Raw genomic sequence first — 27,864 nt, forward strand, 5'->3', positions numbered from 1 at the left:
CAATGCACCTCACTCTTACCATACTGAGATGGAGAACCATTAAAGCCCTGCAACAGCACACAATGCACCTCACTCTTACCATACTGAGATGGAGAACCATTAAAGCCCTGCAACAGCACACAATGCACCTCACTCTTACCATACTGAGATGGAGAACCATTAACGCCCAGCATCAGCACACACAATGCACCTCACTCTTACCATACTGAGATGGAAAACCATTAAAGCTCTGCATCAGCACACAATGCACCTCACTCTTACCATACTGAGATGGAGAACCATTAAAGCTCTGCATCAGCACACAGAATGCACCTCATGCTTACCATACTGAGATGGAGAACCATTAAAGCCCTGCAACAGCACACACAATGCACCTCACTCTTACCATACTGAGATGGAGAACCATTAAAGCCCTGCAACAGCACACAATGCACCTCACTTTTACCATACTGAGATGGAGAACCATTAAAGCCCTGCAACAGCACACAATGCACCTCACTCTTACCATACTGAGATGGAAAACCATTAAAGCTCTGCATCAGCACACAATGCACCTCACTCTTACCATACTGAGATGGAGAACCATTAAAGCTCTGCATCAGCACACAGAATGCACCTCATGCTTACCATACTGAGATGGAGAACCATTAAAGCCCTGCAACAGCACACACAATGCACCTCACTCTTACCATACTGAGATGGAGAACCATTAAAGCCCTGCAACAGCACACAATGCACCTCACTTTTACCATACTGAGATGGAGAACCATTAACGCCCTGCAACAGCACACACAATGCACCTCACTCTTGCCATACTGAGATTGAGAACCATTAAAGCCCTGCATCAGCACACACAATGCACCTCACTCTTACCTTGCTGAGAGGCAGGACCATGAAAGCCCCCCCTCCGCTGGCCTCTATGATGATGGCGACAAACTTGGGGTTGACTGCACAGAAGGTGCTGTCCCAGGTGACCCTGGACACACGGATATCATCATAACACTGGTCGTTCTTCACTGCCTGCCCAAAGACGTGGCGGAATTTACTCTGACGCACCACCTTCCGGAAGGACATTGCTGTAGGGAAACAATACAGAATGGATGGTCACGCAATGAGGCAAAGAGAGCAGAGACGGAGATTAAAAATGAGAAAGATGGGAAGGGCTGAGACGGACATATTCAGGACATATTCATGGGAAAAAGAAAGGGGAAGAAGAGACGAAATGAGGAATGGAAAGAAGTCAGTCAGTGAGCAGATACATATAGAGAAGCAGAACTGCAGAGGGAAATGTGTGAAAAGAAGAAGCAGACAGGGGAGAAGCAATGAGAGTGGAAACAGGCACAAAAAGGGATACAGAATGAGAGCAATCAGAACAAACTGCAGAGGGAGTGGTGCAGACACTATAGAGATGCTAAGCAGGCAGGGGAAGGATGGAAAAACAGCTACTGGAGGGACAACAAAACATTCAAAGCAGAACATGGGATGTACAGACGAAAAGCAGTACAGATAAGCGCAAACTGATGAAGAAACAAAGGAGGAAGAGGCAGAACTGATGAGAAAAATGGACAACATAAGTGTTTCATGAGGCAGAGAAGAACAGACAGGAGGGAGAGAGATTAGACACTGCACAGAATAAGGGGTTGACAGGATAAGAGGCAGAAATGGAACAGCACAGGTATTAAAAATAGGCAGACTATGGACGGAGGCAACTCCTGTGTAGAGAGAGGTAACCAAAGGTAAAGCATGCTGGAGTGCGGGAGACAGGGAAAAACAGAGTGTGCTTACAAGAGGATGAAGGAAAGATCTAAACAATGATAGTAAGAAAGGAATTGCAAACAGAAGAGATGGGCCAGCTGGCTAGCAGGGGCTGGAGGAGAAGGATAGCGCGAGAGTCACACCCGGGGTATGCAAGAGGAGAGCTAGGCATCCTCTGTGGGAAGAGGACAGACAAAGGAGAGCAGGGGGGCCTGCAGAGGAATGGGGCATGCAGGAAGAGAGCTGGGCAACCTCTGGGGGAAGAGGATAGACAAAGGAGAGCAGGGGGGCCTGCAGAGGAAGGGGGCATGCAGGAAAAGAGCTGGGCAACCTCTGGGGGAAGGGGATAGAAAGAGGCGAGTAGGGGGGCCTGCAGAGGAAGGGGGTATGCAGGAAGAGAGCTGGGCAACCTCTGGGGGAAGGGGATAGACAAAGGAGAGCAGGGGGGCCTGCAGAGGAAGGGGGCATGCAGGAAAAGAGCTGGGCAACCTCTGGGGGAAGGGGATAGAAAGAGGCGAGTAGGGGGGCCTGCAGAGGAAGGGGGTATGCAGGAAGAGAGCTGGGCAACCTCTGGGGGAAGGGGATAGAAAGAGGCGAGTAGGGGGGCCTGCAGAGGAAGGGGGTATTCAGTAAGAGAGCTGGGCAACCTCTGGGGGAAGGGGATAGAAAGAGGCGAGTAGGGGGGCCTGCAGAGGAAGGGGGTATTCAGTAAGAGAGCTGGGCAACCTCTGGGGGAAGGGGATAGAAAGAGGCGAGTAGGGGGGCCTGCAGAGGAAGGGGGCATGCAGGAAAAGAGCTGGGCAACCTCTGGGGGAAGGGGATAGAAAGAGGCGAGTAGGGGGGCCTGCAGAGGAAGGGGGTATGCAGGAAAAGAGCTGGGCAACCTCTGGGGGAAGGGGATAGAAAGAGGCGAGTAGGGGGGCCTGCAGAGGAAGGGGGTATGCAGGAAGAGAGCTGGGCAACCTCTGGGGGAAGGGGATAGAAAGAGGCGAGTAGGGGGGCCTGCAGAGGAAGGGGGTATGCAGTAAGAGAGCTGGGCAACCTCTGGGGGAAGGGGATAGAAAGAGGCGAGTAGGGGGGGCCTGCAGAGGAAGGGGGCATGCAGGAAAAGAGCTGGGCAGCCTCTGGGGGAAGGGGATAGAAAGAGGCGAGTAGGGGGGCCTGCAGAGGAAGGGGGTATGCGGTAAGAGAGCTGGGCAACCTCTGGGGGAAGGGGATAGAAAGAGGCGAGTAGGGGGGCCTGCAGAGGAAGGGGGTATGCAGGAAGAGAGCTGGGCAACCTCTGGGGGAAGGGGATAGAAAGAGGCGAGTAGGGGGGGCCTGCAGAGGAAGGGGGTATTCAGTAAGAGAGCTGGGCAACCTCTGGGGGAAGGGGATAGAAAGAGGCGAGTAGGGGGGCCTGCAGAGGAAGGGGGTATTCAGTAAGAGAGCTGGGCAACCTCTGGGGGAAGGGGATAAAAAGAGGCGAGTAGGGGGGCCTGCAGAGGAAGGGGGTATTCAGTAAGAGAGCTGGGCAACCTCTGGGGGAAGGGGATAGAAAGAGGCGAGTAGGGGGACCTGCAGAGGGAGGGGGCATGCAGGAAGAGAGCTGGGCAACCTCTGGGGGAAGAGGATAGACAAAGGAGAGCAGGGGGGCCTGCAGAGGAAGGGGGTATGCAGTAAGAGAGCTGGGCAACCTCTGGGGGAAGGGGATAGAAAGAGGCGAGTAGGGGGGCCTGCAGAGGAAGGGGGTATTCAGTAAGAGAGCTGGGCAACCTCTGGGGGAAGGGGATAAAAAGAGGCGAGTAGGGGGGCCTGCAGAGGAAGGGGGTATGCAGGAAGAGAGCTGGGCAACCTCTGGGGGAAGGGGATAGAAAGAGGCGAGTAGGGGGGCCTGCAGAGGAAGGGGGTATTCAGTAAGAGAGCTGGGCAACCTCTGGGGGAAGGGGATAGAAAGAGGCGAGTAGGGGGGCCTGCAGAGGAAGGGGGTATTCAGTAAGAGAGCTGGGCAACCTCTGGGGGAAGGGGATAAAAAGAGGCGAGTAGGGGGGCCTGCAGAGGAAGGGGGTATTCAGTAAGAGAGCTGGGCAACCTCTGGGGGAAGGGGATAGAAAGAGGCGAGTAGGGGGGCCTGCAGAGGAAGGGGGTATGCAGTAAGAGAGCTGGGCAACCTCTGGGGGAAGGGGATAGAAAGAGGCGAGTAGGGGGGCCTGCAGAGGAAGGGGGTATGCAGTAAGAGAGCTGGGCAACCTCTGGGGGAAGGGGATAGAAAGAGGCGAGTAGGGGGGCCTGCAGAGGAAGGGGGTATGCAGTAAGAGAGCTGGGCAACCTCTGGGGGAAGGGGATAGAAAGAGGCGAGTAGGGGGGCCTGCAGAGGAAGGGGGTATTCAGTAAGAGAGCTGGGCAACCTCTGGGGGAAGGGGATAGAAAGAGGCGAGTAGGGGGGCCTGCAGAGGAAGGGGGTATGCAGTAAGAGAGCTGGGCAACCTCTGGGGGAAGGGGATAGAAAGAGGCGAGTAGGGGGGCCTGCAGAGGAAGGGGGTATGCAGTAAGAGAGCTGGGCAACCTCTGGGGGAAGGGGATAGAAAGAGGCGAGTAGGGGGGCCTGCAGAGGAAGGGGGTATGCAGGAAGAGAGCTGGGCAACCTCTGGGGGAAGGGGATAGAAAGAGGCGAGTAGGGGGGCCTGCAGAGGAAGGGGGTATGCAGGAAGAGAGCTGGGCAACCTCTGGGGGAAGGGGATAGAAAGAGGCGAGTAGGGGGGCCTGCAGAGGAAGGGGGTATGCAGTAAGAGAGCTGGGCAACCTCTGGGGGAAGGGGATAGAAAGAGGCGAGTAGGGGGGACTGCAGAGGAAGGGGGCATGCAGTAAGAGAGCTGGGCAACCTCTGGGGGAAGGGGATAGAAAGAGGCGAGTAGGGGGGCCTGCAGAGGAAGGGGGTATGCAGTAAGAGCTGGGCAACCTCTGGGGGAAGGGGATAGAAAGAGGCGAGTAGGGGGACCTGCAGAGGGAGGGGGCATGCAGGAAGAGAGCTGGGCAACCTCTGGGGGAAGAGGATAGACAAAGGAGAGCAGGGGGACCTGCAGAGGGAGGGGGCAGGCGGGAAGGGAGCTGGGCAACCTCTGGGGGGGGGGAGGATAGACAGGGGAGAGCAGGGGGACCTGCAGAGGGAGGGGGCATGCAGGAAGAGAGCTGGGCAGCCTCTGGGGGAAGAGGATGGACAAAGGAGAGCAGGGGGACCTGCAGAGGGAGGGGGCATGCGGGAAGGGAGCTGGGCAACCTCTGGGGGGAGAGGATAGACAGGGGAGAGCAGGGGGACCTGCAGAGGGAGGGGGCATGCAGGAAGAGAGCTGGGCAGCCTCTGGGGGAAGAGGATGGACAAAGGAGAGCAGGGGGACCTGCAGAGGGAGGGGGCATGCGGGAAGGGAGCTGGGCAACCTCTGGGGGGAGAGGATAGACAGGGGAGAGCAGGGGGACCTGCAGAGGAAGGGGGCATGCAGGAAGAGAGCTGGGCAACCGCTGGGGGAAGAGGACTGACCGAGAAGATCAGAGGTACTTGCTAAGGAAGGGGCATGCAGAAAAGAGAGCTGGGCTACCTGTGGAAGAATAGGATGGACGGAGGAGAGAGAGAGAGAGGGTGTTTGAAGAGGGAGGGGGACACACAGTAGCTACCTGTGGAGGAAAGGAACAAACAGGAGAGGGCAGGACTGTAGAAGAGAGTTAAGCACGTACACGTTTCTTCATGGAAGGTAAGGGTGCGTTTTAGAGGAGCTATTAACATGGAATCCACTCACTTTATACCCTGCCCTGAGCAAAGTCTGACCAAAGAAGCCTTCAGCAAACAAAAGGAAGCTTGCATTTCAAAATTAGAATGGTGTGAAACTGACAACATTTATTGCTATATGGTTTTTTGAGCACAAAGACTTCCTGAACCACAGCCCTTCAATCACAAAGGCCATATCTCCAAGAAACAGCAGTATCCTGAGCAGGGCATGTGGTAAGATCATGCAGACACGAAGCGACAGAAATAAATGCACAGTGGTAAGGTCACGCAAGATGCCCAGTGACATGAACATAAATGGACAGTGTGACCGTACCAAAGTATGCAGCATGTCTGGAAAGGAAAGATTGGTATAACTCTAGAGTGCATCACCAACTGCAAGGAGTGTGCCCAGGAGAAAGGCTTGCATAAGCTAGGGTGGGCCAACATCTGCATAGAGGATTCTCATAAAGGACAGGCTGGTATGATCTGCCCAGAGGAAGCACTTGAAGGTCTGGCTGGTACAATGCTATGGTGGTAAGCATCTGCTAGAAAGCGGTCTGGCACGGACAGACTCGTGTAACACTAGGGTGGTTCACTACCTGCATGGAAGACACCAGGAGGGGGGAGAGAGGAGGGGGAGAGAGAGGGAGGGGGAGAGAGAGGGGGGGGAAGAGAGAGGGGGGGGAAGAGAGAGGGGGGGGAAGAGAGAGGGGGGGAAGAGAGAGGGGGGGGAAGAGAGAGGGGGGGGAAGAGAGAGGGGGGGAAGAGAGAGGGGGGGAAGAGAGAGGGGGGAAGAGAGGGGGGGGAAGAGAGGGGGGGGAAGAGAGAGGGGGAAAGAGAGAGGGGGAGAGAGAGGGGAAGAGAGAGGGGGAAGGAGAGAGGGGGAAGAGAGAGGGGAGAGAGAGGGGAGAGAGAGGGGGGAGAGAGAGGGAGAGAGAGGGGGAGGGAGAGGGGAAGGGAGAGGGGAAGGGAGAGGGGAAGGGAGAGGGGAAGGGGAGAGGGAAGGGAGAGGGGAAGGGAGAGGGAAGGGAGAGGGGAAGGGAGAGGGGAAGGGGAGAGGGGAAGGGAGAGGGGAAGGGAGAGGGGAAGGGAGAGGGAAGGGAGGGAGAGAGAGGGGGGAAGAGAGAGAGGGAGAGAGAGAGGAGGAGAGAGGAGGAGAGGGAGAGAGAGAGGGGGAGAGGGGGAGAGGGGGAGAGGGGGGGAGGGGGAGAGGGGGGAGAAGGGGAGAAGGGAGAGGGGGAGAGGGGGAGAAGGGGAGAGGGGGAGAGGGGAGAGGGGGAGAGGGGGAGAGGGGAGGGGGAGAGGGGGAGAGGGGGAGGAGGGGGAGCTATAACACAAAGATGGTTCACCACCTGCACGGAAGACGCCGGGGGGGGGGGTTGGGGGGGGGTCGAGGCCGCTATAACACCAGGGTTTTCACCACCTGCATGGAAGACACCAGGGGGAGAGAAAGAGAGAGAGAGGCCGCTATAATCCTAGGGTGGTTCACCACCTGCATGGAGGACGCCGGGGAAAGAGAAGCCGCTATAACACTAGTGTGGTACACCACCTGCATGGAGGACGCCGGGGAAAGAGAAGCCGCTATAACACTAGGGTGGTACACCACCTGCATGGAGGACGCCGGGGAGAGCGAAGCCGTTATAACACTAGGGTGGTACACCACCTGCATGGAGGACGCCGGGGAAAGAGAAGCCGCTATAACACGAGGGATGTACACCACCTGCATGGAGGACGCCGGGGAGAGCGAAGCAGTTATGCTAGGGTGGTTCACCACCTGCATGGAGTACGCCGGAGAGAGAAAAACCGCTATAATGCAAAGATGGTTCACCACCTGCACGGAGGACGCTGGGGGGAGGGAAGCTGCTATAACACTAGGGTGGTACATCACCTGCATGGAAGACACCAGGGGGAGAGAAAGAGAGGCTGCTATAACACAAAGATGGTTCACCACCTGCATGGAAGACGCCGGGGAGAGAGAGGCCGCTATAATCCTAGGGTGGTTCATCACCTGCATGGAGGACGCTGGGGACAGCGAAGCCGCTATAACACTAGGGTGGTTCACCACCTGCATGGAGGACGCCGGGGAGAGCGAAGCCGCTATAACACTAGGGTGGTACACCACCTGCATGGAGGACGCCGGGGAGAGCGAAGCCGCTATAACACTAGGGCGGTACACCACCTGCATGGAGGACGCTGGGGACAGCGAAGCCGCTATAACACTACGGCGATACACCACCTGCATGGAGGACGCCGGGGAGAGCGAAGCCGCTATAACACTAGGGTGGTACACCACCTGCATGGAGGACGCCGGGGAGAGCGAAGCCGTTATAACACTAGGGTGGTACACCACCTGCATGGAGGACGCCGGGGAAAGAGAAGCCGCTATAACACGAGGGATGTACACCACCTGCATAGAGGACGCCGGGGAGAGCGAAGCAGTTATGCTAGGGTGGTTCACCACCTGCATGGAGTACGCCGGAGAGAGAAAAACCGCTATAATGCAAAGATGGTTCACCACCTGCACGGAGGACGCTGGGGGGAGGGAAGCTGCTATAACACTAGGGTGGTACATCACCTGCATGGAAGACACCAGGGGGAGAGAAAGAGAGAGGCTGCTATAACACAAAGATGGTTCACCACCTGCATGGAAGACGCCGGGGAGAGAGAGGCCGCTATAATCCTAGGGTGGTTCATCACCTGCATGGAGGACGCTGGGGACAGCGAAGCCGCTATAACACTACGGCGATACACCACCTGCATGGAGGACGCCGGGGAGAGCGAAGCCGCTATAACACTAGGGTGGTACACCACCTGCATGGAGGACGCCGGGGAGAGCGAAGCCGCTATAACACTAGGGCGGTACACCACCTGCATGGAGGACGCTGGGGAGAGAGAAGCCGCTTTAACACTAGGGTGGTTCACCACCTGCATGGAAGACGCCGGCGAGAGAGAAGCCGCTTTAACACTAGGGTGGTTCACCACCTGCATGGAGGACGCCGGGGAGAGCAAAGCCGTTATGCTAGGGTGGTTCACCACCTGCATGGAGGACACCGGAGAAAGAAAAACCGCTATAACACAAAGATGGTTCACCACCTGCATGGAGGATGCCGCCGGATAGAGAGAGGCTGCTATAACACTAGGTCAGGTGCACATAGGGTGCTCAGGAGGGGAAGGTGGTATAATGCTAGGGTGGGTCATCACCAGCAAGGAGGATTCTCTGGAGAAACAAGCTGCTATAGCGCTATGATGAGTAAACATCTGCATGAAAAATGCCTACGAGAGACAGGGTAGTATAACCCAAGGGTGAAGCACAACAAGTGTGGTATGTAAATACCTGTTTGAAGGATTCCCAGGAGGGACAGGCTGGTCAGCGGATGGCCAGAAGGTACCGGCTGGTATAGGACCAGGATGGGCATATGGTGGTCACCCAGGAAGGACAGGCTGGACAATCACTTGGGCTGTTCCCGTATGGCCAGAAGGAGCCTGCTGGCATATGCCTAGGGTGGGTAACTATACATATGGATATCACGCAGGAGGAACAGACTGGTCAACCACTGGGGGTACTTCATGTAACTGTGTGCTGCATGCCTGGGATATGCAGCCCACTCGAACCCTATTATAGGCCACTAGCTGAACCACACCTGGCACAGTAGACTATCACAAGATGGAAGCCGAATGTCTCGTCCACACTAGACGAGTGGGGCGGGAGACCTGCTTCCACAACAGTAATGGTCTGAGCATTTCTCCCACCTCCTGCCTTTCACTAGTCCCCTTCCAGTCCATGGTTATTGGCCTTGCCTCTCCTGGGGTATCTTGGAGAGAAGTACACTGCGACCTCTGGGCCAGCTGTGCTGCACTCAATGGCTGGAGGTAGGGGAGCATTACAGCTGCTCGCAGGAAGGTTCAGCACTACTTGCACCAAGACGGGGAGCAGCAAGTACGAGGTGCAGTAGCAGGGATTGATGGGCCTTACTCATCGGCTCCATTCTCAAGCTCCTGCAGGAGATGGCTCTGATCCTCTATACAGCCTTGGCCAGCTATTTACAGGCAGACACTGAGGTAACGTTGCAATGTCTCAGGGTAGATGGGCAGGGGAGGGAGACAGGCTGTAATACATTTTTAGATAAAGGAGGAGGATGTGTAGTAAACTTGTGCTTTGTAGTAAACGTTTTCTCCTCCCATCATAGGCCCACTGTAACCCTACACTTGGAAGGAAGGCTAGGGCGGGTAGAGAACGCTCCAGGTGAGCGCTCAGCCTCACGTGCTGCAATGCCAACTCTACAACGTGCACTAGGACCCTGGGGAATCAGACCAGTCCTGTATGTGGACCACCAGGACAAACACAGCGGATATGGGTTAGGTGAGGGCCAGGGCACCCAGAGCCCCACTGGGAAGCATCTGTAGGGACCACTGGAAATCCCATCAAACCTGCGAGAGTTTGAGCAGCAAACGGCAAGGGCCTACTGTGCTCTAACGAATCAGTGGATTAGGCTTTGAGGGTCTACTACCGCCGCAAAGTGAACCGCCATGAAAACTCTAGCGCCTGGAAACCCTCACGGGTGGCAAGCAGCGCTCTACCAATCCATCTTCCATGACATCCGAACCCACAGCCTCAGGCGCCGTCTCTGCAGAGAGTTAAGTGGAAAACTTGCTGCATCAACACAAACTGCAGCTCTTATGCCACAGCCAGGTGCACACAGAAGGCCCCTGCAGGGCGATGAACCAAGTGTGTGGACACAGAATGTCTGCTTCTCAGCGGAGGGCATTCACGGGACGGGCGCCTACATCTGTCTGCGGAGCACAGCCACACCCAAGTCCTGAAGCACCCCCAGGGAAGCAGGCAGGCCGCTGAAGGCGATCAGTAGAGGGCAGACGCTGCCCTCCAGAGCTCTGACCTGTCCCAGCCTCTGTCGACAGCCACCGTCGGCTCCGGCCCAGCAGACCCGCAGAGCAGTAGGCGCAGGCAGACCCTGGAGCGGGCGAGGACTGACTGCGTAGAATGTCCCCGCCCTCTGGACAGGTGCGCACATCCGGAAGCCCTGGAAGGCAGCGAGGCTGCAGCTCCCAAGGGCCGGAGGCAGCCTGCGCGGCGAGGCACCTGCACACAACACGTCAACACAAACAAAACAAAAATACAAGAAGAGCCGGCGAGAACTGAGCCAGACTCAGAGCGGGTGCCAGCCTGGTGCCCGAGGAAGGGGCAGACAGGACAGACAGAACCCAAGGGGGACAAGGATACAGGCAGGACAGACGGGGTCCAAGGGAGGCAGCGATACAGACAGGAGAGACAGAGCCCAGGGAAACAAACAGGGCAGACAGAGCCCAGGGGAGGCAGGGAAACAAACAGGGCAGACAGAGCCCAGGGGAGGCAGGGAAACAAACAGGGCAGACAGAGCCCAGGGGAGACAGGGAAACAAACAGGGCAGACAGAGCCCAGGGGAGACAGGGAAACAGACAGGGCACAGGGGAGGCAACAAAAAAACAAACAGGGCAGACCGAGCCCTGGGGAGGCAGGGAGACAACAGGGCAGACAGGGCCCAGGGAGACAGGGAAACAAACAGGGCAGACAGAGCTCAGGGGAGGCAGGGAAACAAACAGGGCAGACAGAGCCCTGGGGAGGCAGGGAAACATACATGGCAGACAGAGCCAAGACAACATTTTGATTGCTCCTAAGGACAAGGGAAAGTACAACAGTGTTATGGGAACCGTTTTGAGGAGGTTGGGGGAGGCAGCAGTTGTTGCAATATGAATAAGTGCGATTCTGAGAAGGATACCATACAATATATGTTGACGTTTGACACCGTGTGTCATGTACAACTTCTGTCGCGGTTGAGGTCTTTTGGTATCAGAGGTACAGCCCTGGCTTGGCTTGCATCATTCCTGCAGGGCAGGACACAAAGAGTCCAACTGGGGGACATGCTTTCCACCTCCGCGCCTATTACCTGCGGGGTCCCACAGGGTTCTGCTTTGTCGCCCCTGCTCTTTAACATCTATCTGCAGCCTTTGATTGCCCTCCTGAATAGGATGGACTGTCTAGTCTATAACTACGCTGATGACACCCAGATCATTATCCGGCTTGAGGAAGGGCCAGGAGCGTCTACCAGGCTACAGGACATACTTAAGGCCACGGTTAATTGGATGTCTAAAAACTCCCTAAAAATTAACCCGGAGAAGACGGAAGTGTTGCCCATTTCCATCACGGGCAACCCCTGGAACGAGAGTTTCTGGCCGGCAGAGCTGGGTGTACCACCGAAACCAGCGGTAGCAGTCAAAAGTTTGGGTCTGCACCTGGATGGGAAACTATCCATGGATAAACAGGTTACGTCTGTAGTAGGTACCTGCATTGGTTTAATGCGGCAACTGAGGAAAATATCGGCACTGCTATCGTTCTCTACCCTGAAACAGGTGGTTTCAGCGACCATCTTGGCCAGATTGGACTATGGTAACTCCCTGTACATAGGGCTACCCCAGCGGTTGCTGGATAAGCTACAGGGGGTTATGAACGACGCGGCCAGGTTGATCTATAAGAAACCCAGGATGACCCATTCATCCCCGCTGATGCAGGAGCTTCATTGGCTCCCAATTCGGCAGAGAGTAGTTTTCAAGGGACTGTGCATAGTGCATAAGACGCTGTACGGAAAAGCACCAAAATATCTTAAGTCCAGAATTTCACTCTATACTCCGAGCAGGACTTTACGCTCTTCGGATGCTTCTCTTCTATCCCAACCCCGATTCAGACTGGCCACGGTGGGGGGACGTGCTTTTTCTAAAACACTCCCGGCTCTGTGGAATAAATTGACCCCAGATCTAAGGAAGGAGCGTAATTTGATGACTTTTAGGAAAAAGCTAAAAACTGTTTTATTTAAACAGGCATGGAGCAGCCACTAAGCGCCCACCAAGATTAAGTAAAATGCTCAGCCCCACTGGTTAATTTGGACAACCAGCGCTTAGAGGCCCCGGTGGCTATAACGCGCGATACAAATCAAATAAATAAATAAATAAATATGGGACAGGTTTTACGCGATACCATAACAAAGGCGCCCACACTGGAGTCAAGTGACCAGGCTTCCTCTTTTCTGGGCGTGTGCGAGTTTTACGCCAAATTCATAAGAAATTTTGCATCCAAAACTGTTAATTTGCGTTAACTACTGAAGAAAGGGAGTGAATTACTCTGGGATGAAAAGTGTCAAAATTAATTTCTCTCACTGAAAACGGGTATAGTTTCTGCTGAAGTACTCCCACAGTTCGTTTCTACAGAAGATAATATTATAGTGGATGCGAGCAACGGGAATTTAGGTGCAAACCGGTCATAATAAATGGTGCTGTCGAGAAAACTATTGGATGTGCATCTAGACCGTTGAGAAAGAATTAAAACATTTTCTAAGTTATTAAGAAGGAACTACTAGCTTATTGTTGGGGCTGTTGAGAGGTTACAATGTTTCCTTTGGGGTAAACATTTTTTGTTAAAAACCGATCACAACCCTTTAGTCAACATCCTCAACAGTGTAGTCATTAAGGACCATACCCCTGGATTGCAAGGTTGAGCTCGAAGTTGTTGCAAAACAATTTTCATGTTGAGCATGTGGCAGGTGGTAAGAACATCAGAGCCATTTCCCAAGGAATTGTCTTTGGAGAGCGACAGCATGGTAATGTGCGGTGATCAATTTGTGCGGCCTACACCTTTGAGAGTAAAGATTTATTATGCGGCGCTCATGAAGTGCATTTAGGACAAACTATAACAAAAAAAAAGAAAAGGTCACAATATTGGTGGCCTAGTATGGATCAAGATGTAATTGAAATGGTTCAGCGGAGTGTCATTTGTTCCAACAATGACGAAACTATGAAGACCGCACCTGTGCCTTTACAACCCACTGATATACCAGATGGTGGTGAGATAGGAACAGCAAAAGGTGGACCTCTGAACTCACGGCCAGGGACGTGCTCGCTCCCGCTACAGCTCCGCCACTGCCCTGTGCAGGGCTCAGTGCAGGCAGGGGTTCGAGCCCTGGTCCAAATTAAAATGTGCTGGTTTTCAGAATAATTTTGCTGCATTACAGTGCCCCTCATTACTACTGTTTTTGTCCTTATTGTGCCTTCTAGTTGCTATTGTGTCTTTTGTTTTGCCCATTTGTGCCCTCCTGTAAGTTTTCGCACTCTCCCCCCGCTGCTGCCCCAGTGACCCCGCCACCCGGCCGATCTCCGCTCCCGCCTCCCACCTATGCCTCGCTCCCGCCTCCCACCTATGCCTCCCTCCCCCTCTCCTATTTAAAGGTGGCCACGCCGTGAGCACCAAAGGCCAGCCCGTCTGCGTCCGTCCACGACCCAACCGTGCCCACGCCAGGAACCCTGAATCTCCAACCATCCACTACTACGACGACTCAGCTACCCTCCTCGCACTCAATCCCGGGAGGAACAACAACTGCCAGATATCGACGCCGAGCACCACCCATGTACAGTTCTCCTGGCGTCACTGTCGCCAGACCTTCAGCACACCAAGCAATCCGTAACCCAGAGGTGCATCATCCTCAACGTGCGCTCCCCGCCAAGACACGCCGTTGAGATCTGGGACATCCTTGACTCCCCATCACCAGACGTCTCTTTTACAGAAACCTGGACCAACACCTCCTTCGTCCCAGACATCACCACCGCCATCTCCGAGGCATACAAGATCCAGAGAAAAGGCCGCCCAGGAGGAGGACTCTCCAGCGATCCATACCAGTCCAAGGACCACACTTCGCAGCACGCTCGCTTACAGAACACCCCCCCTCACCCCCCCCTCCGGACCTCGCGCCTCGTTCACCACGGCCATCGGCGATCTCATCTCACTCCACGCCATCCCCTCCTTCATGGAATACATACTAATTGGAGACCCGAAATTCCACCTCCACAACCCAAACTCCACCACCCTCCTGGACATCCTCGCCAACATTGACCTGAAACAACTCGTAACCGCGCCCACCCACAAGGCAAGACACACCATCGGCCCATCTTCGTAGAAGGGAACAGCATTCCTTTCAGCCAGACCACGCAACCCTCCTGGACCGGCCACCACTGCGTACACTTCAACGACAACAAACCCACCACCCCCAAACCTGAACTGCGCCCTCCAAGAAGGAACTGGAGCAAATTCACTGAGGAGCAACTCAACTCCGCCTTCAACCACAATGCCCCCACCACCTCGACCGACGCCAACCTCGCAGCCAAAGAACTCCACAGATGGCTCTCCAACTGCTCAGACGAGCTCATACCCCTACGCAACTCCGACAGACTGTGCCCCAGGAAGGCCACCAGGTTCGCCACCAACCTTCAAGTATCCAGACGCACCTGCAGATGCCTCGAGAAGAACTGGAGAAACAGTAAAACACCAGAAGACCGCACCACCTGCAAGAACTCCATGACAGAATACCACCAATGCATCATATCCACCAAAAGGACCTTCATCCAAAACAAGATCCTCGCCAACTCCAGCAACTCCAATGAACTCTTCAGCGTCGTCCAGGATTTCACCAAACCCCCTAGCGAAACCACGGACATCACCCCCACCCAGGACCTCTGCAACAAGCTAGGATCCTATTTCCATCTGAAAATCAAGAGACTCTGCAACCACCTTCAACAACCATACACCTGCCTCCGAAACCACCTCCCTCCCTAGCAACGCCAGCCAGCCCATGTTCTCCTCCTGGACCCCAGTCACCAGCAAAGACACCTCCTCGACAATGAAAGGCATCCACTCAGGGGCCCCCATGGACCCCTGCCCACAGCACATCTACCACAGAGCTGCCACTGCCATTGCTCCAGAACTACGACGCACCTTCAACACCACCTTCGAGACCAACACCTTTCCCAACGACTGGAAACGCGCAGAAGTCAGACCCCTGCTCAAGAAACCCTCAGCAGACCCCACAGACCGCAAGAACTACTGACCCATCTCCCTCCTCCCCTTCGCGGCCAGTCACCGAGAAGATAGTCAATGCCCAGCTAACAAAATTCATCAAAGAAAACTCCATACTCGACCCCTACCAATTCGGATTCCACAGCAACCACAGCACCGAGAACGCTCAAAACGCCACCACAGACGACATTCGCACCCTCCTCAACCAAGGACACACTGCGGCCATAATCAGACTCGACCTCTCTGCAACGTTTGACATAGTCTGCCACCGCAAACTCATCGCTAGACTCCACAACGCAGGCATACAGGGAACAGCCCTCGACTGGATCCGCTCCTTCCTCACCAGCAGAACCCAAAGGATCAGACTGCCACCCTTACTCTCCGAACCCACGGAGATCAACCACGAAGTACCTCAAGGATCATCGCTCAGCCCCACGCTCTTCAACATCTACATGGCCCCCTCGCCGCAATCGTCAGACAGCACACACTCAGCATAGTATCCTATGCCGACGACACCCAGCTCATCCTCTCCCTCACCAAGGACCACATCACCACCCGACTCAACTTTCAGGAAGGTATGAAAGACGTTGCATCTTGGATGAGCAAAAGATGCCTGTAGCTCAACTCGGAGAAGACCGAGGTCCTCATCCTTGTACCCTCCCTGAAGATCTTCAGGAAGACACTCAAGACCTGGCTCTTTGACTGAGCGGAGTTGCTCACCCCCACCCAGCGCCTTGAGACCCTCACGGGTGAGTAGCGTGCTTAAAACTCCCCGATTGATAGAAAGGTGGTGAAGATTCGGTTACTGGAAGGTCTTTCCATGCAGCTGAGTGTACCCACACTGCTTCATCATGGCGGTGTTTCTCAACCTTCCGATGTTGCCAAAAATTATGTTCTTACCAGATGCAAAAGTGGTAGGCACATCATGAAGCCGGTGTGTTACCGGTAATCTATATATAGTGTGGTGGAATTTTTTTTGCAGTTATCAGTTTTGGTTTCTTTTTACTGTCAAACTTATATGACAAGTTTCAATTTGAACCAATGAAAGAAACTTGTTTAACCCATTTACATTTGGATCTCGATATACTAGGTAAAGTGCTATCTTAAAGTTCTATTTTAGTTTGTTGTTTTATATGAAGAAGGGAGATGCTGTGATTATGTCATCTTGCTCACAGCGTCTGGGAATTCTATGTTCCACAGAATGCCGAATTCTAATGATTGCAGCTGTTCCATTTCTGGCAGTTGCCCCGACGTTGCTGGGGTTGTGGCATGCAAATGCATATCTCCTGCTATGAACTGCTGGGATTCTTTCTTTTGCGTTCCACACAAGCACATGCATTCATTGACACAAGCAACAGGAATACAGGTAGCCATACACATGCACCACTTTACACACAGCCCAGTACAGGCAGGCGGACATACATAGCACACATGAGAGACATACATACCTACCCAACCGCCAAGTTTCCTCAGGCCACATGTGAAACCTCCAACCACTTCTGTAATCTTGGCCAACAACATTTTACCTGCTGGAGTTTTAACCCGTTCCGTGCTCGTGACGGAACCACTCCTTCACGAGCCATGGGTGCGCTGTGCTAATGACGGAGTGGTTCCGTCACGCCGAGGCCGCTCTGCCCACGCTGCATCAATTCAGCGCATGTGCGGCTGAATTGATGAGCGGGCGGAGCCGTGACGGAACCACTCCGTCATTAGCACAGCGCACCCCGTGGCTCGTGACGGAGTGGTTCCGTCAAGAGCATGGCGGCGCAGCGCGACCCCCCCTTCCCATCCCAGCGCCGTGGCGGAATTACCACCGCGGCCAAGGGGTTAAACACCTACGTGTATAGGACCTCAACCACATGCCCCAGTTCTCAACTGAAATGCCAAAAAAGGTTTCTTCGCCAGACATCCATCTCCAAACCTATTTAGAAGAAATTGTAAATGAGCAGAAACATTGAATCGAAAATAACCTCTTAAATCAAATACAAAGGTTGAGTACATCATCACTAAATGCTGAACACAGACGAAGAGGCTCATTCAACCGAACTTGGAGTGTCTCAGGGCAATCTGAGCAGCTGGGGAAGGGGCCGAAGCTGGAAGCGATGACGATTGAAGGGAATCTATTAAACGTCATCAAAGCATTGCACTGAGTCACACAAAGCAACAGACCCGGCGACCCCTAGGGATGTGCACAGGGCTGACGCTGAATGGATTCAATCTGTCACTGGCAGATCACTGCATTTGTCAGCAGTGAGCTTTCAACTCACCGAGCCATCCTGCAGGCCAAAAAGCAGCCTTGAGCCAGAGGCGCAACTAGAGTCAAATTTCGGGGGGAGGGCTAATAAAAATTAAAAAGCGAGGGTGGGGCTAATTCTTCCAGCAATAGCAGAGTGGAGATGCAGGGGCTCTAAGAAGGGGTGAAAGAACAACAAAGCCTCGTGTTGTGACCTACACTCCGGTGTCCCTGCGAGGACACCATAATTGTTTATGCATTCTTGTGTCCCTGCGCGGACACCGGTCCACCTGTGCTGTTATCAGCTGTCAACAGGCCACTTTGACAGTTGACAGCTGAGGACTCACGGAGCAACCACGTACCTTACGCTCCGCTTCCAAGAGGCCTGTGTTGGTGAATTTATTAAAGAACTTGCTTGATCAAAACCTACAAGTCTGCAGAGTTCTTTACAAAAAAAAAAAAAGAATACACTGTGTAAGCATACGAAAATAAGAATTTTACAGGAAATCTACAAGTATTCGCAACTTCTACTGAGGCAAACTAAGAAAAATCTACAAAATTACAAATTAAATAAATTACATGGAGGAAAAAAAAAAGTCAGTCAGCTTGTATGCTTTGCGTGTATCTGTGCTTTAAGGAATGTGTAAAATTAACGTATAACCAGTATTGTGTACACAGTGCGTTAATCTGGGACAATATTGTATCTCTTTTTTTCTTTAACGATTCTTTATTGAAGTTTTTTACAGAGACCCTCCCTCCCCCTATTCCCACCCCCCCCTCCGGTCACATTTGACAGGTAGTTTGAAAGAGAGAAGAAGAAAAGAAATCGAAAGCAGGAGAATATGAAGAAAAAGAAAAAAAAAAAAAAAAGAAAAGAAAGCGGAGTACATTTCTTTACAACATAGTCAGATATCAGCGAGAGATTAACTCGTAGTAAAGTCACAATCGTTTCAGAATATTAGATGTTGCACTTTACGATTCAGTGTGTTACATCCACTGTATAAGGGGACGCCAGATTGAGGCCTTTTTTTTTTTTCTTCTTCACCCCCTTCCTCCGATATATAGCTATTTCTAGGCTATAAGTAGCTAATAGTCTTACCCGCCACATTTGAAAGGTTGGAGGATTTGGATCCAGCCAGCTAGATGCTAAACATATTCCGAAGACAGCCATGGAGACAAAAATGAGTCCCTGTATTTCCTTTGGCCTGAGAACTCCGTCGATTCCTAACATTATTTCTGCTATTGATATTTCTATTGTTGTGTTCCAGACTCCGGAGAGAAATTTAGAGATTTCACGTCTGATGAGGCCTAGTGAGGCCTAGTGTGTCGCATGTGGCAAATATATGCATTATGTCGGCTTCATGTGATGCACATCTTGGACACTGGGTACCTTTACCTGTACTCCATTTAGCTATTTGATATGGTGTATAATAAAGTTGGAAGAAGGTTTTATAATATTGTGCTTGTAGCTTGGGGGACATTAGTAGTGTTTGTGATAGCTGGTATGCCAGTTAGACTGAATCTTCATTTATGTCCAATTTGTTTTGCCATTTGAGGATATGTTTATCCATATCGTCCGGCAGTGAAGAAGCTAGGTTGTTATAGATTTCCCATATTTTGGCTGTGTTATTACGGATAACAGCCTCGATCGTCTGGATTTTATGGAACTCTGCATTGCCACCCCCCTTTTTCATAAAAAAATCTCTAATTTGCAAATATTTGAAAAAATCTCTATGTTCTAGCCCATACTCATTCTTCAATTCTTCGAATGATTTAAAGCCGGTTGGTGAAAAGAGGGCACCACATCGGGTGATCCCTGTATTAGCCCATCTTTTCATACATGTGTCCGAGAATATCTCTGGAAGGTTGTGATTTCGACAGAGGCTTGTGTAGTGGGAATACCTTCCAATTCCGAGGAGTTTACGTATGTTTTTCCATGCGTTGTATATGCCTGCGAGTGTTTTAAAGCAAACTTTTTAAAAATGATTGTCATAGGTCAATCGCCATAGATGTTCTCCTGCTTCGGATCCTAGGAGGAGTTCTTGTGGAGTTGGAACCCCCCCTTCTTGTATCAGATGCCTATTTGGTGTCAGTAAGGCCTTACCATATTTCAAGAGTGTAGCCCACCAATATATCTTGAGGTTTGGGACAGCGAGGCCCCCTCTATCTCTGGGGAGCTAGATATACCTGTAAGCTCTGCGTGATCTTTGATATCCCCAAATGAATTGAGAAAATAATTTGTCTATTTCTTTGAAGATTTGCTGGTCTAAATTTAAGCAGATGGTCCTCAAAAAGTATAAAAATTTTGGTAGAAAGATCATTTTGATGACGTTACATCTACCTATTAGGGTGAGATGTAGATTATGTAGTTTACTGAGATTTTTTGTGGTTTCTTTCAGAAATGGATTCATATTGATTTTTACTAGATGGTGTAGGTTAGAGGTGATATATTCCCAACTATTCTTTTGTCTCTGTAGTTTGTGTTTTTATTAATAATTATCTGTGTTTTGCCCCAGTTTAATTTGTACCCTGAGATTTCTCCAAAGCGCATAGCTTCTTCTTCCATCATTTTGACTGCTACACTGGGATTACTTGTGGTGATCGCGATGTCATCAGCGTATGCCAGGGTTTTGGTGTTTCCATTTGGAGTTTTAATAGGTAATATGCTCTGATTGGTCTCCAATTTGCGAATAAATGGGTCTATAAATATCCCAAACAGTAGGGGAGAGCACGTCCCTCTAGTCACGTCACTCTTGCACGAAATTCCGCCGTTTATCATTACCACGGCTTCAGGGTTGTGGTATAAAATACGGATGGCATTTATAAATTGATCGCCGATTCCACTCTTTGACATGGCTGTCCATAAGTATTGCCAGGAGACCCCATCAAACGCTTTTTCAGCGTCCAAGAGTATAAGCGCCATAGGGTCTCCTGCAACTTCTGCTACGTCAAAGAGTGTGATTACCCTTTGAACGTGATCCGTCGTGGATCTACCGGGGACAAATCAGTGTTGTCGAGGTGATATGATCTTGTGGATGATTGGAGCTAATCAGGTGGCTAACATTTTACAGTAGATTTTAGAGTCACAATTAATTAATGCGATCGGGCGATAGGATCCTAGTTCGGTTGGGTCCTTGTTTTTCTTTGGGAAGACCACGATTTTAGCCCGTGCCCATGATTTTGGTGGTTTACCCACTAGAAATACTTGAGTCATTAGAGCCGTTAAAATTCCTTTAAGTGATTTGTTAAATTTAACATAAAATTCAGCGGGTATACCATATAATCCTGCTGCTTTCCCCCGGGCTAGACTGTTTATGGATAATACAATTTCAATCCACTGAGGTATTGCCGCTAGATTATCTTAGTCTATTTGTGGAAGTTGGGGCATCGAAGCTTGATCTAAGTATTCCATGATTAGTTCTTGAGCCTTGTCGGTCTCTTTATATACATTTTGGTAATATGTCCGGAATTCTGATCTGATCTCTTCTGCGTCTTGTCTAAGATGATTATTTTGATCTTTGATCTCTTTAATTGTGTTTGCGGTGTATTGTTGCCTTGTGCGGATAGCCAGATGGTGCCCAATTTGCTCACTTAATTCATATGCCTTCTCTTTATACATTGTGGCTTTACCGATTGCTTTTTCCACAAATATTTCCGTTATTCTGTTTCTTGCAATAGCCACCTTTTGTAATGCAATTTCTGTATTTAGACCCCCTTCGACTGTTCTAATAAGCCCTTTTTCTGCTTCTGCTAGTTTCCCCATGTAATTCTGTTATTTTTTGTTTTGCTTCTTGATTATTTCTGATAGAAAATCGGAGTGTTTCGCCCCTAATTCCGGCTTTGAGTGTGTCCCATACCACTTCTATCGGTGCACTACCCAGGTTGTCTTCCAGGAATTCTGGTATCCACTTCTCTATCAGTTGACAATATTTCTCATTTAATAATAAAGCCCTTTCAAATGTCCAGCTGTTTTGATCTTGTTGAATTTTGTCGATATCGACGTTTAAAATTAATGGATTGTGGTCTGATAGGACCCTGGGTAACTTCTCTATATGACACTTAGTTATTGTGGTATGGGAAGCCAATATATAGTCTAATCTGGCAAATTTCAGATGGGGATGAGAGAAGAACGTATACCCTGTTTTTTGGGGGTGCTTATATTGCCAACAGTCGGTTAGCCCCTGTGTGTTACACAGCACCTGAAATGCTCTGAAGACCTTGGGTTTCCTGCCCTGGTATTTAAAGTTGGGGCCCGAGGACCTATCAGAGGGTAGGTTTAGATTAAAGTCCCCACACATGACTATTGGCAGTGGCCAGTGTGTTAACTCATTAGAGATATATTCTAGCAGATCTGGATCATCTGTGACACATCTGTAAATGGAGCAGATAGTTAGTCTCTTTCCAGGCCCGTAATTACATTCTGCTAATGCCCATCTCCCAAATTTGTCAGCTGCAGATCGAGTAAACTGGAACCCTCTATGTGTTGCCAAGATAGCCACCCCACATGTCTTAGTTGCTTGTGTTGTAGCTGTTATCAATTTATACCCTAGTGTTTGCAATAGATGGTGTTGAGACCCTTCCACATGAGTCTCTTGAAGACAGATGATGCTGGCCCCGGTTGACCTAAGGCCTATTGCGACATTTTGCCTTTTTCGGTTGCTCCCTTGTAGAGGACTCTTAGGCGTGCTGGGTTTTGCAGATACACAGTCGCTACAATTTGCTCAAATAGAGTGAAGAGTTGCCGCATCTTCCACGGGCGTTCCACCGTTGCATGTGAGAAATCTGGACGTGCGAAAAAAGTGAATCCTTTGTATACTCTTTTGTTTGTCGGTCTGGCAATGTCATAAATAGCCTCTCGTAGGAGAAAGTTCCCGAAATAAACCAATATAGCCCTTGGGTATTGATTTACCTTGTGAGCGTGTTTTGGGAGCGTTAAGGGGAAGCGATGAGCGTGTTGGATTTCTCTATCCATTTCCCAGGATTGGAGTTCGGGGAGGGCTGATTTTAAGAGGTTGGATATGAAGCCCTTTGGGTAGTTGCCCTCTGCGCCTTCTGGGATTCCGAGAATACGCAGGTTGTTTCTTCTGCCTCTATTTTCTAGGTCTTCGACTTTTGCCATTAGGTCTTTGATGATACCCGCCTGCTCCTTTCCCCGAGTTTGGAGGTTGGTGACATCAGACTCAAGGTTTTCTGTGCGTGTTTCGACCGAGACCATTCTGTCTGCGATCTCCGAGCAGGTGTTGCCCACTTTTTGGATAGCGCCTTGCAATTTTTGTATTGCTGCGTGATTCCTCTGGCTGTCCGTTTTAACATCTGTATGGAAATTGTGATGTAGTTGAGTACTTCGCTCAGTGATGGCTCTGTAGACATTTCTGGATTACCACGATCTCTATTTGGATTTTTGGATTCCCCTTCGGTAAACCCTTTATTCTGCTGTTTACATTCTAGTTCTCCTGTTGCTTTCGGGGTTGAGCTTTTCCGTATATGCTTAGTTCTTTCTTTTACTTGCTCTGTGTTGCTCCCCGGATCCGTGGTTTCATCATATGTTGGTTTGTGTGATCTTCTGTGCTTTGTCCTCTTTTTTCCACTCTTTTCTTTGGGGTTGTGTCTTGTCCTGGTTCGTTTAATTCCTTTATGCCTGTATGGTCAGACACCTCCAAAGTTGTTACATCGGGTTTTTGATCGTCGCTTATTTCGCTTGTCCCAGCTGTCTCGCTGGAAATTGAGACTCCGGTTTCATAGATGTCTGAGTCGGATTCCTCAGAGGATTCTTCGTTCTCTGATTTTGGCATTTTCCCGATGGAGGTGGTTTGTGTCATGGAAGAGAGATGGTTGAATTCCTGAGTATCCATTGTGCAGACACTTTCTTTTCCCGAGAGCTGTTTTCGTTGAGCCGGGTCTGAAGTTGTTTTTACCCCGATGCTGGGTTGCTCTGCGCTTGTGCATGCGTTCATGCTGGTTCCATTTATTTGGCCATTTTGCCTCCTTTGTGCCTCCGTTATTATTTGGGGTCTCTTGTTGCCCTCGTTTTCAGTGTTGTCTTCTTTGGCCTTGGACCCTCTAGTTTCGGGTCGTCTCTGCATGTTATTTGTTTTCTGAGAGGTATGTGCTGTTTGTTGTTTCGACGTGTTTTCGTTGCTCTGCACTTATAGTGTGTTTTTAGTTGCTGGTACTTCATCTTGGGTTGCTTGAGCCTCTGGGGTTTCTTGCATCTCTTTCTGGGCGCAGTTTTGATCCATTATTTGTTCACACAGTCTCTGGTTACCTGCCACCCCCTGCGTCTGGGCCGCCGCCGCTGCCCGTACTGGTTTTAACTTCGTGATTGCCGCAGTTATAGTTAAGGTATACAGCTTGAATGAGCTCTGCTCCGCTGTCCCTTATGGTAGTCCTTGTTGCTACCTGGTCTCTTTTGACCGTTTTTTTTAAAGGGTTTATCGTGGGTTTGACCTCTTCTTTGAGTTTCCACAGATAGATTTTAGGGCATGAGTATTTGACTGAAGAGCCTTAATTATATATACCTTTGTTGAAATATTGATATTGACTCCCGCACCCCCTGTCTGAGGCTCTGCAGGTGCCCCCAGCTTCAGTGATCCTTAGCGATCCTGGCAAGCCTCAGTATAATATTATGTTTTTTGTTTTGGGTCTTGTACTTTGAACGTGCTTGAACGTGCTTTGAATGTGCTTTGAATGTGCTTTAAATGCTTGGATTTTGCCTGCTGCTGATTTGTTTTCTACTTTCTACCTTCTGTTTTTTTTTCCTCCCCTCCCCCCCCTCTCGTAGCCTCTCATAGCCTCTCTGCCGATTATTGCAGCGCTGGCCACTCTGTTGAGCCGGCTACAGCGCTTCTCTGTCAGCAATTAAAGCGTCTGTTCTGCAGTGCCGGTCGTGCTGCACGCGCGCGTTTGACAACTGGAGGCGGCGCGGTTCTTAAAGCTTGAAACCCCCGGTGTTCCAATGACGAGATGAGGCGAGAAGGCAGAAGGCTCAGAAGGCTCAGAAGGCTCAGAAGGCTCAGAAGGATGCAGGCAGGCAGCGCAATAGCAGCGGCGGTGGATGACAGTGAAGGGCGGTGGTGAGAGGCAGTGTAAGATGGCTGGATCGGGTGGGTGCGTGGGTGATAGACGGAGACGGAGCAGGTAGGTAGAGCAAATGAAGCACAGTCAGATTAACGTTCACAGGGTGCACAGCATTCGGCAGCTTTATGTTGCTTATATTACATTACTCACGTTACGGTGATGCTCTGATCGGCTCAGGTCGGCTCAGGTCAGCTCAGTGTGATGTAACCAGCATATATCAACATCGACACTCCGATGCAAGTTTTCAGGCTAAGAGGCTCCTAGAATCCGTGAAATTGAATAAATGAATGCCAGATTGCCTGCCGTGCACAAGCACAACTCTGGTGTTATCTTCGCAGGAAATGACGGTTGGCACCAGACCCGTTGGTCCACTAGACTTTGTCCACCTTGGGCCTTCTCAGAATTATCGGTTTACTTGGAGACAGATGCTGAAGCTACGGCAGACCAGTAGGCTATTATTCTCGGCAGGCTCAATTCGTTGTGAAGGTTCGGGCTCCGGCTGCTCATCGATATACTGGGGCATAATCCACTGTTTAACTCAGGACTCACGGAGCGAGGTTTGATGCGACTGCTCACACCGACGCCATCTTGCCTCTGGGGACAATATTGTATCTCATTGATTACAACGCAGAAGCCTCTACTTAACAAAAAACATCTACCGGAGCTATTGTGCGACTGGAATAACATCAATTTAAAAGCTGCGCATTATATATAAGAAAATCCAAGAGTATGGTTACAAGCTTCAAAAACAATCGACGTTTGACATTTCAGTCAGCTAAATTAAAAGAGAAGCTCCTCAGCACTCTATAACATCAACGGTTCTTCTACAGTGTCGGTTAAACGGACTACAATACCTTCAACGGATGCAACCAACCATCAGCAGCCTCCGTCGTCATCATCATCATCAGCTGAAGCATCAAGCAACACAGACAATGTAGTCGCGCCAGCAGCTATTTTGAAGGAAATAATTCAACTGTCTAGTTTATTGGTGACGTGAAACGCACGTTCACTGAGCTCCATCTTGAGAACAGGGCTAAGTTTTACATCATTTCTCGAAATAACGGAGGGTGATAATTTATACAAAAACATTCCGAGCGCTCTGCATGCCGCTACAAAACCACATTAAGATATTGTGTTACACGCTGCAAAATTGATCATCTATACAAAAACCATCCGAGCGCCCTACATACTGCTTATTAACAACATGTAAGGTACTGTGTTACACGCTGCAAAAGTTATACCCACATATTCCTAACGGTTCATAAAAATCAGACGGCTCATATAAACGAGCAAATTAAAAAACTCATGAACGAGCAAATTAAAAAACACGCTCATATATAAAAAAACAGATAGCAATAGTTACCGGTAGGCACAGGTTAGAGCACTTCCTCAACAAACAAAATCTTACAATAAGCTTGTCCACACAGACTTTCATCCATCAAATTCAAGCATACTTCTCACTTGTCATGGCGTCAGGGTGTGTGTCGAACCTTTCACCTCCTGAAACATTCTTGCGAGCTGGGTGCGAAGCCTCACTCAAATGGGAGGAGTGGAGAGAGTACTTCATGAATTATGTTTCCACTTTGGAGTACGATGAGGAGTTGAAAGCAGAAAAAAAAATAAAAAATGCAATGCATTGTACCGGCGCAGGCGTAGTAATAAAGGTTTATAATACTATAAACAAGAAAGCGAGAGCTGAAAATGAAGGTGATGCATTTCTAAATGCTATAGATGACCTCAACACATTACAAACCCACAGTCTGCATGGGTGTGGATAGGTATAAATTCTTCCACAGAAAACCGGGAAAGGAAGAATCAATCGATCGATCGATCGATGACTAGGTATCTGCGCTAAAAAAACCTTGCCCACAATTGCCGTTTTGAAGGTCAACACAACAAATTGATAAGAGACCAGATAGTAATGCAATGGTCAAATTCAAATAGCCCCTACAAAATATCATAGACATTGCGAGAAAAGCTGAGCTAACCGGCTGATGCGCAACGGCCGCCCTGACAGAGAAAAAAGAGAAGAAAGAGGGGGACACGGTTGGTAAGGTGACAGAGCAGAAACCGAATCCTAGACAAACCTGGAACAAAACAAGTGCTAAGCCTACATACAACAAATCTTAGTCTAGCAACAAAGGGCGTCGCTACAGGTGTGGGAACATGTCCCATATGGCAGATGACTTGAAGTGTCCAGCACGCAGAGTAAGGTGTTCATATTGTCATAGTCATAGGACATTTCCTCAAAGCATGCAAAAACTAAACACACGTTCACTCAAAATGGTGTATGAAGGCAAAGATATTTACCAAAACATGGCTTTAAAAGACATCAATATGTTTGTGTTGAACATAGACGAACAAATGGATAGTCGATGGAACTTGTACCACCAAGACAAAAAAAACGGTATTCAATAGAACCATTGGGGGCGTTGACATCAGTATTGTTGTTAACTCTGGTTCACCATATACAATCGTAAATAGAAAAGTCTGGGAAGAGATGTTCAAACCCAGCATAGGTGAACTTGATAAGTCTGAATCAGGTCATTTGTAGGTGACCCCATTGAGGTATGTGGTTTCAGAGAACTAAGCTTGGCATACAAGGGGAGAGAGTCTACAGGAAAATTATGTGTGTCTAAAGTGGGTCCCTCTGTACCTGGGGTGATGGACCAGGGCAATCTTGGAATAATTCTCGACCCAAGCAACGTGGACTATGCCAAAACCTTATGGAGTAAATACCCTTGAGTATTTAGTGTGGAGGTGGGTGCTCTCAAAGGGTAGCAACATAGGATCAAGGTTAAGCTGTTTGCTAATCCTGTGGTACATAAAACGAGAAACCTCCCATTTTCCATAAACGATGAGGTAAAGGCACAACTGGACAAACTTCTGGAAGATGGCATCATCGAAAAGGTTGAAACTTCGGAGTGTGAAGCACTAGCCTACGTGTGGGCCTTGGAACATTTTAGACAATTTGTTGGGGCAACAGAGTCACCATATGCATGGATCACAAGCCTCTAACGACAGTATTCACCACAAAGGGGCTGTATGCAGCTTCACCAAGATTAGCTAGGCTATCTGTGCGTTTGTTTGAGATAAAACATTCAATATGTGCTAGGGGTGAAACATGTTATGGCTGACTTTTTGAGCAGAATGCCTGTAGAACCAACT

At 50.2% G+C, this 27,864-nt stretch overlaps 1 protein-coding gene across 3 annotated transcripts in view; it reads right to left on the bottom strand.

The window, feature by feature from the left end:
• CORO1B (coronin 1B) overlaps window positions 1-27,864 on the bottom strand; it is a 219,571-nt gene that overhangs the window by 162,424 nt on the left and 29,283 nt on the right. For 2 of the 3 annotated variants that reach the window (XM_078659251.1, XM_078659259.1), the window contains exon 2: window positions 874-1,076. In XM_078659251.1, the coding sequence (XP_078515377.1) occupies window positions 874-1,074 (201 nt within the window). In that variant the 5' untranslated portion in view covers window positions 1,075-1,076. Of the gene's footprint in view, window positions 1-873; window positions 1,077-24,846; window positions 25,291-27,864 lie in introns of those variants that run through there. The other variant, XM_078659252.1, reaches the window with a different exon arrangement.

Source organism: Lissotriton helveticus, chromosome 1_1 (genome assembly GCF_964261635.1).
Source record: "Lissotriton helveticus chromosome 1_1, aLisHel1.1, whole genome shotgun sequence".
Lineage (NCBI taxonomy): Eukaryota > Metazoa > Chordata > Amphibia > Caudata > Salamandridae > Lissotriton > Lissotriton helveticus.